At 57.6% G+C, this 9,469-nt stretch overlaps 1 protein-coding gene across 1 annotated transcript in view; it reads left to right on the top strand.

Moving 5' to 3' along the window:
• SRRM4 (serine/arginine repetitive matrix 4) overlaps nucleotides 1-9,469 on the top strand; it is a 35,791-nt gene that overhangs the window by 1,744 nt on the left and 24,578 nt on the right. Inside the window, exons 2-3 of the mRNA XM_085326116.1 lie at nucleotides 7,147-7,293; nucleotides 9,334-9,417. Coding sequence (XP_085182242.1) covers nucleotides 7,147-7,293; nucleotides 9,334-9,417 — 231 coding nt within the window. The remainder of the gene's footprint in view (nucleotides 1-7,146; nucleotides 7,294-9,333; nucleotides 9,418-9,469) is intronic.

The raw sequence follows: 9,469 nt of genomic DNA on the forward strand, positions 1-9,469 counted from the left end.
GGGGGCCGTCGCCTGCTGCGCCGGGCTGGCCCCCGAGCGACGCGGCTGCCTCGGCCCGAGCTTACCTGCTGCCCGGGACCGGTTCCCCCGCTTACCCGGGCGCCTGCGGAGCGCGGAGTTGTTAACAAGACTAATTCCGCTGTTTTTCCCGGAGATATTCTGCGAACGAATGCGTGTGTTTRCGTGACCTTGATTTGGTTTATGAATAATTCTGGATTACCCACACGCGACTAACGCGGGGGCTTTGCCGCCCGAGGTTGCCCATCGGCCGAGGGGGGCCGAGCGCTCCGCGAGCATTAGTTCAGCCTCGCAAATCCCTGCGAGCAAATAAAATTATTGCTGCGCCCAGTTAAAGACGAAGGGGCGGAAAAGCGGCGGGAGGGAGCCGGCCTCGGATCCGCCGCCGCCGCCGGCGGGAGCAGCGCGTTYGCGAGCCTCCGGGGTCCTCCAGGGCCGAGCCTCGGGCGAACGGGCCGGTGTTTGCGCCCTCACCAAGGGCCTCGGGAAGGCTCCGAACGGAGCAGCCGCTCCACGCGGAGCTGCTCCGGCCGGGCTGGGCTTGGCCTTCCRTTGCCACCTCCAAAGCGCCCTATTGCTAATGCATTTTTAAAGCGATATTTCCGAGCTCCTGCGCTCGCAAGCCTCAATTTCATTAACATTTAACAAGCTGCGCTGTCGGCAAATAGAGCGTTTGCACTCCGCTGCCGAGCGGAGCGGGCTTTGGTACGCGCTCCGTTAGCGAGAGCGCCCTGGCGGCTGCCGGCCGGGAGCGCGGCATCCCGATTAACGGCCCCGGGCGATTAGGGCTCTGGAAAGATCCCGGATTAACCCGCGCCGGGGAGGGCGAACGTTGCCGCAGGAGCTGGGTTTTATCGCCGAGCGTGGCTCGTGGCGGCGGGAGGTGCGAATCCGCCGGGAAAGTTGAACCGGGAGCTCGTAGCTGGGAAAAGTCTGGGATGGAGAGGACAAATCGTGTATCCCCCCCCCAATCCCGCCCCCCCAGCACTTTCGCCGTCCGCGCCAGGGCCGGCAGCCCCCGCGGTGCCCGGCGGCCACCAGCTGGCGTCCGGGACGGAGCGCTCCCCGCCAGCCTCCGGCGCGCTCTGCTCCTCCGGAGCATCTGGCGCTGACGGCCACCGCCGCCTCTCCCAGCCGGGAAGCGCCTGTGTTCGGGTTCAGCCGTGCATGGCGAGCCAGCTGCCGGCGAAGGAAGAGCCACGCTGCTGCTTTGCCCCCCCCAAACCCCCCCCGGTCCGTTAAGAGAGGTTGTTACATGTTTCTGGAGCCCGGGAGGTGAAAGGAGCCGGTCCTGGCTTGCAGCGGGACACCGAGCTCCCGGGAGCGGGAGGCGAGACACGGCCGGCGAAAATTGGATGAAAAAAAAAAACGTGTATTATGGAATTGGGTTTCTGCTCTGCGTTTCAACTGCCTCRAGAAAGCCACGCGCTCTGCTGCAGCTGGTGCCTCTGCTGATGCACGAAAAAATAGCTGTGAGAAGATTAAAATTGAACTGGCTTGGAATCTGTGTAATCAGGGAAAATATCTCGGTGATTTGCTATTATAATTTTCAATAACAAACTGCAGGGCTCCTGCCGCACTAATAATAGCGGTTTGAACGAGGTGGGGAAGGGAACCTGCCGCGGGGTGTTTGTGGAAAGCACTTGCAATTTTCCCCATCTCCTAATTTTGAAGAGGTATTTTTAGTGCACGTTTCAAACAGATTTACGTAAACACATCTGCTGGAGTTGGTGCTTGGAAATGTCTTTGCAACCTTCTTCTCCCCCCCCGCCCCCATCTCCTGGGACAAAGAAATGGTTCAACCATTTTCTTTTTCAACGAGAGAGCAAGCGAAAGAATGGAAAGGATGATTTTACTAGCGAAAGTGGTGTGCTTTAGAGATGCTCCGAGTATTTCAGGATGCTGGAGCAGCGGCGGTCACTGTCGTGGGGCTGTCGGGGACAGCCCGGGGACGCCGGGAGGCTCCCACGCCGGGGGTCCTGCCAGCAGGCAGCTCCCGGGGAGACGTGATGCCACGGTGACGGGCGCCTCGGACGGGGTCTCCACGCCCAAGCGCCTGGGGACCGAATTCACGTTGCTCTCGAATGGCTACAGTGCAGCGAGGGCAACGGGGGGGCGGTGAGTCGGGGGCTGCCAGCTACAGTGCAGCGAGGGCAACGGGGGGGCGGTGAGTCGGGGGCTGCCAGCTCCGAGGGCCCCGGGGCACCGCGGGGGAAGCGCGCGGCGCCGGCCGGCTCCTTTCTCGACGCGAGCTGCTCTCTGAAAGGGGGCTGCAATTAAGAGCACTTTGTGGCCGATATTTAATCTTTCTCTCCATTTAAATCGGATTGATTTTTCCCATCGATTTAGCCGACGTGACTCCATCTGCCCCCTTCCACCCGGGAAGACCGGGGCTCCCTCGGCGGCCTGGCAAGCGGCTGCAGTGCGGGAGTTTCTCGTGCTCTTCCTCGGGGCTGCGGGGCCGCCCCGGGTGTCCGCGTCCTTCGGCAGATGGATATTGCCAGATTGATTCCCCCGGATGAGGCATCCATCATCGTTTTAATGCCCAGGGAAACAGCCAGAACTAATAGGCTCATCAGGGATGCTTTAACCTTTTTAGTTTTCGGCGCTCCAGTTGGTTGGAGCATCTTCACTGGGGACCGTAGAGACGCCGGAAACACGGAGCTGGCAAGGGGAGCAAGGGCAAAGCAGGGATTTCCTGATCGTCTCTCCCAAGTTCTGTCCTGAGCTTGGAAACGCTGCCCCGGCGTGAGGGTGGCCAGGGCTCGGGGTCTTCRGCAGGGCCTCGGCACTGCCGAGGCCGCCGTGGGGCCGCCCCCGTGCGGGCGACCAGCCACGGCACGATGTTTTTGCCAGGCAGCTCCGTTGCTGGTGTTTTCACACCAGCGCTTGCAAAGCAGCCCAGGGCAGGGCTGGAGGAAGGCTGAGACTGTCGGGCCTGTTCCCGTGAGCAAGAGGGAACCGAGCACCGCGTGTCGCAGCCACGGCACCGGCACCGGTGCCTCCGGCTCCGAATTACCCCCCGGAGCCACTTTGGTGCCGGTGCTCTCTGACAGGGCTTTGATGAGCCCAGCAGGACTCGAGGCATCCCAGCTCTCGCACCTCACCTGGCGCAAAAGCCACCTCGAGCGCCTTTTTCAAGGCATGCTTTTGCAGAGGCTTTCACAGCCTGGCTGGGGGCAGGTTCCCCAGAACCAGCGCCCCCGGTCCCCACGTCCTTYCCACCRYGCGGGTGGGCGCCCGYGGGGTTCTGACTCAAAGGTTGCCCYGGGCTGGATTCAGAAAACGTGGGAGAGTCCAAATCTGGGGGCAGCAGGCAGAGGTGGGCTGGCTTGGCTGCGGAAAGCAGTGAAGGGCTGGGGCTGGTGGGCAAGGCGAGAGCCCCCAGGTGCCTGCCACTTCCCACCCGRCTGCTCCCACCAGCTGCAAAGGTGGCAAAAATTGCCAAGAGCCCCAAAACAGCCCTCCACGAGTGGGGCCTGGCGCCACAGGAGGGCGCGGGAAGGGCCTGGCGGAGCCGTCTGCAGAGGGAGGCTCTGCACGGCGCGTGATGCTCGGCGCCGCTGCAAGGCTCCGAGCCGTCGGCAGGCGACCGCCGCCGGATCAGCACCACTGCCTTTGTGCGGACCTCGCCGATAGCTTGGATTTACGCGTGGGAGGAGGAAAGGGGGAAGGAAAAAAAAAAGGGGGGAAAACACAAGCAATCACTTAAGGGGGATGGGGAAACTTCCCTCCGGCGGGCAGGCAGGGCGGCTGAGCACGCGGGACTGGTACGGGGACAGAGGGGGGCAGCGGTCCTTGCTGCGGAGCCAAAGCACAGYGGCGTTGCATCCCGGCAGGTGCCCTTCCTCCCTCCTCTTCCTCCCGCCTGCTTGGGCTGCAGATATATACATACAGATATATATATATATTCAATCAATGTCCGTGGAACTTAATCCGAAGGGATTACCAGCCAGTTTAGAGCGTTAGAGACTCGCAGCATTCATCGGAGGAGAACAGTTGGTTGAATTTAGGCAAGCCTTTGATGGGATTGGAGAATAATTATTTCCATCAATAATTACTTCCAAGCCCAGGAGGAACATTTCCTAGCATGCTTCAGGACAGCCGTCCTTGGGTGCCTCGAGACCAATATATTTTAACGCGGGGGCGCTTGGCGCACAGGAACACAGGCAGCACGGCATCTGCGTGGGCGCTGGTGCGAAGGACATCACCCGCAGCTCTCCTGCCGGGCCGGGYCTCTCCTGCAAACCGGCGGTGCCCCGGTGTGCCACCAGCCCCGGGAGAAACTCTCCTGCCTCTGCCGTTGGAGCTGAGCACCCCTCCCCACACCAGGCCTTTCCACCGGTCATTAATTTGGGGACATTTTTAATGGGGATRTTTTAATCCTAATGACTCAGCCTCGGAAGACTGCTCTTAGGAGAGGTTCAGGAAAGGCCACAAGCTAATTAGTTGCACAAAGAAAGCAATTAACCATGTAGTTTCCCAGATGCTTAAAAATAACAGAGATGCTGAGAAGAGACTGGGAGACTTATTACAAGTTAAATAATAGACTTTCAAGCCAGAGGGACCTCAGCCAGCATCGCCTCCTGCATATCCTGGGCTGGAGGCACCTCACTGGCTTCCCCCTCAGTGTCCCCTAGCACCTGTATTTGGCTAATGCACACCCTTAAAAGCTCAGATGTGAGAAAATTGGCTCCCACAAAGATCAGCTGTTTGAAAAGGTGGGTTTTAGGGGGCAAGCAACTCTGCTCCCTATGCCATGGCCCCCTGAGGGGCTGGGCTGCCCTAGCACAAGTGCCTGGGGCTGGCAGGACCAGCAGCATCCTCCAGAGCCTCTGGAAACCTTCCCAAGACAGCAAAAGCCAGTACACGGATGCAGGTGACGTTCCCTGGGGCTTGTAAGCCTCCGGCCGTGGTTAACCAGGGATGACGTGCTGTTTTAGCATTGCATCACTCTTTAACTACCCGTTTGGCCCCGCTCTGGCCCACTACATATGCAGCGTCCACCTAGCCCTCGCTCCTCTCTCATAGCCCCATAACTCACGTATGGGCTTCAGTATTACACTGGCTTCAGTATTATAATGAGGAGAAATGGGGACACTGCTCTCTGTCCCCAGGGATGCCCAGCCCGGCGTGGGTACYGCTCCCCAGCCAGGCCAGGCTCCAACCTGCCAATGCTTGTTTTATGTCTTTGAATAACACTCTGGATGACACACAACAAAAACAGTGTTCTCGGCACCCCTGTCGGGTATGGTTTATGGCTTTCCATTAATCTTCGTGTTCTTTGAAATAAACATCTCCAGGGCCTGAAAATCTGTTTACTTCCCTTTTGAGTGTTTGAGCTCTGGTTTGTTTTGGCTTGCTTTTTCCATTTGGCAAACAGGGCAGCCCTGTCTTCTCCCGCTCAAGCCCCAGAGTTTTTTGGAGACCTCTCACCCACGGGTGTTGCTGCCCTGGCTCTGCTCCTCATCCTCATAGGCTCGGCACAGTGAGCTGAGGGACTTGGCTGGTCTCCCCCCTGCTCTTGCAGGGCATGGGTGAGCTCGGCTCTGCTATGCTCTGCTCAGCACTTGCAAGCAGCTGCCACATCTCATGTGTTTCCTTCTGGGTCTTTTGGGTTGTCCCAGGCTCTCCAGTTTGGGCTTCTAGCACAACCAGGAGCACTTTCTCTGGTTTCTCACCCTGCTTGTATGAGCAGGAGGACAGCCTTCCTCCACACTGTCAAGGGTGCTCCAACCATTGCTTCTACCTAGGTCCTGGCAATATGATGGTGGGCTGGGGAGGAGGAAGCATGGTGAGATATTGGCCAGTCAGTAGCAGGTATGGTATTTCAAATGCAAAAACTTCTCTCTACTAGACCGCATGGCTGTTGAGGCCAGCTGAGATTTTGGCCAGGCCTGCATGTCTCTCTGGGATGCTCCGTGCAGAAGCCAGTTGGAATAAATGGCAGTTTGGCTTCTGACACCACTGATGAGGGACCTTGACCTCAGCCTTTTTTTATTTGCTGAGATTTCTTTCCCCTAGAGCACACCCTCCATTCTCCGCATCCAGGTGCAAACGTGTCATTAAAATGTGTACCGCGTTCTCAACTTGSCCACATTGCCAAAGAGGTTCAAGTAAATGCAGGGCTGTAAAACCAGGCTGCATCTTTAAGTCCTGCTGCAGGTGGGCAGGCAAACACTGAGGATCTGTCAGGGGAGATACGGGGAGGGAGCCGTGACCTGCATTCAGCTGCAGTTGCATCAGACATAAATTGCCAGCACTGAGCTTCTGACAGGCCCYGTGGTCTGTCTGACGACACCTGGCCTGTCTGCAGTCCTCCAAGTTCATGAGAGAGAGGAGCAGGAAACTGTTTATTCGGATGTTGCAGTGTGTTTTGTCCTGCCTTTGCCTTGTTTCCYCACCTGGTGAGGACACAACAGGTTGTGTTGGCATGTCCCTTTGCGTGCTTCAGGCTCTTCCCTTGGTAAAGCATCCAGTGAAAAGGCTGAAGAGCCTGAGCAATGGGTGGGGGACATGGGGTCAGGTCACTCAGGCCCTTCGGCCTGGTCATCTGTCCTCAAAATCGGCCTCTGTCCACCGCTGCAGGCACTGTCTCAGCAAAGCTGGTGCACCAGTGGGAGGCAGGAGCTGCTCCTAGCAGGAGCTACTCAGGCCGCAAGAGCTGCGCTGTCTTTTCCTGCATCCCTAGCTGAGTTTGGCCAGCAAAGGGCAGCCCCCAGTCATGCCCTGGGCTCGTCCCTGCCTCCGCACCAGGAGCCTCAGGCACAGCTGGAGCAGCTCCCCCGTGCACGCAGGCCTTCAGGTGTCCCCACTCCTACACCTTGCCTCCCTCAGCTGCTGCATTAGCACACCCAGCCCCATTTCCTGGGGCTCTCCACGGAGCTGTGGGTTCAGGAAGTTGGAGAGCAACATCCAGCTTTCTCTGAAAGGCTTAAACCAACCTACTTCTCTTTCCTGTGGGCTGCAGCTCTCCAGCCATGGAAAGGAAAGGAAAGCAAAGCAGTGTRGTCAGGGGCCCATAGTTCTAGGGAATCACTGAGTATGCAGAAAGACTTCAGCAAATGTCCCCAGCTGTAAGGATTTTTGGCTTCTGTTCACCACTGCCTTTCTCTCCTGTTGCCCCAGCAGTGGGACGCTCAGCTGCCTGTCATACTCTGCGGAGGACAGACGTCCTGAAAAGGCAAGTGGCAATGCATCCAAGGAGGCCTCCACCACCAACGGTTGTGTGAAAGGGAAGGAGAGACGTGACCACGCTCACCACCGGTCACGCAGGTAAGAGAGCGAGGACCGTGAGCAGGGATTCAGTGAAGTAGGTGTCTCTGATTATCCACCTTGGCCATGGTTTCTGTAGGCTTGTGAGAGTTGGGCCTGCGAGGGGGGACAGGAGGGCTGAGCTGCCCCATGAAGGTGGCCAACAGTGTGCTCTTGCCCCAGAACTAGCTTCCTGGTCCTCCTCTGCCTGTAGCGCCGTGCCATCACTAAACAACGCTGGGGCTCCCGGCGGGTGCCTGGACCTGCGCCAGYCTCTCCTCGGCCGCGCTGGGCACCGGTGTCCGTCCGGACAGGCGCAGCGAGCTCGTGCGCGGCCTCGGCCGGCCCCTTGTGAGGAGCCCTGGCTGGTGGCAGGCCACCCGCCAGCCGCCCCATGCTGCGGGGTCAGCGTGGTGCCTTCGGTTGGGAATTGCTATGAGAAATTCCCATCTACGCCTAGATCACGGACCAGCAGCGCTGGCCTGGTAGGATGCAGCTTCGTTCATCGCAAACCCCTGGCAACTTGAGAGGGGAAAAATGGACCAAACTTTCTAAATGAAGCAGCTAGAGTCACGGAGCCCGGCTTGTTAAAGTGTCTCTGTGATTAAAGCCTATCTGCTTGGTTAAAGACGCTAAAAAGAAAGCAAAAGCAAGCACATTTCCTATCTCCAGATTTCAGGCTAACCAGAACAATAATTTAAAGGATATTTTTAATTAGACTTTGATTACAATCGGAGAGGAACAATTAAAGTCAGATCAGCTGAGGGAGAAGGCTTCTACATCAAAAGCGAAAGAATTTATCTTSGAAAAAGGAGCAGGGCTCTGCGCGAAACCGCCCAAGGCCGAGCGGCAGGGGTCGAAGGTTTCCCCTCCGCTCGCCCCTCCGGAGGGGAACCGAAGCAGTCGGGTGCTTGGGGCTGCGGGCACGTCGCCTCGGCAGAGCGTACTGACAAGCAGATAACGCTGCGGGGAGGAGGAGGAGGAGGAGGAGGGAGGGCCATCCTGCCGCCTTCGCCACCCAGCGTACAACCAACCCCGCTTATGGAGCGGAAGGGTAGTTTTGTTTTACTTATTATTTTTAATGTTCCATAAATACTCTACGCTTCAGTTATTCGCGGTTCACAACCAAAGCGTCAGCATAAAGTTGAGTTCTGCGGAGCAATAAAAAAAAGCGCGTTAAAGCGCTAAGCAGTTGGCTTTTTGCGGCAACCAGGCCCTCGGTGAGCCCGTGAGCCCGTCTCGGTGCGGGGCCCTGGGCCGCGAACGGGCAGCGGGCGCCGCGGAGCCCCGGTGTCCCGGCGCGGCCCTTGTGCCCTATTTTCATCCAGTTTCCATCGCTGACGATCCCAAAAGCCTTTCCTGAATCGGGGCATCCGCAAGCTTCTCTGCCCGTTCTTTCTTTCCCCCCGTCTTTCGGAGCGTTTGCTTTGCTTAATAAACAGCTGCAAAGTAGCTGTCATTTTCAGCGGAGCGCTCTAAATTAATTTAACCACAGGATTTGCTTTGCGTTGAAACATAATGTGATTTGGCCTTGCGTGTTTTCAAAAAAAAATAATTTGCAGGATTTTTTTTAACAACTGTGTAAAAGAGATGCGTATCTCATTCAATTACCACAGCGCCCCAATAAATATATATTTTTATAATTAACCGTTGTTTAACATGCGCTGAGTCTTTTAATGYGGTTAGAGAGATGCATGAGTTTGCAGTAATTATTGTATGCTAATTAAAAGCCAATTAATTATTTAAAGCATATGTACAAAGAGCTGCAAAACTTAGTATGGCGGAGGCGTTAACCTCGGTAAACGGGCTTTGAGCGGCCGGCTGGCCCGCGGGAGCTGTCTCGCCGCGTTTCCCTTCGGCTGGCGCAGGAGACGCRGCGCTTAAAGCGTGGCCGAAGCGTCGGCACCGGGGCCGAAGCGGAGCTGCCGCCGAGCCCCATCCCGCCGCGCGGCCCTCGGGCCCCGCGTGCCGCTGCGGCGCTCCGGCGAGGACAGCGGTGCGCCCTGGATTTGCCTTATCCTAATTATTATTATTATTATTATCTCTTTGCCCCCTCTCCAGCCGCTCGCGCAAGGGGGAGCGCACGCCGCCACCAGCCCGGGGGAAGAAAAAGAAGAAGAAATCCGGTCGCAAGAAGCGAAGGAGGTGGGTGGAAGGGGCCGGGGTGGCCTTGGGGGAGGGAGGAAAATGGCGGGGG

The sequence above is a fragment of the Rhea americana genome, unplaced genomic scaffold (genome assembly GCF_003343005.1).
Source record: "Rhea americana isolate MKP2758 unplaced genomic scaffold, rheAme1 scaffold_128, whole genome shotgun sequence".
Classification (NCBI taxonomy): domain Eukaryota; kingdom Metazoa; phylum Chordata; class Aves; order Rheiformes; family Rheidae; genus Rhea; species Rhea americana.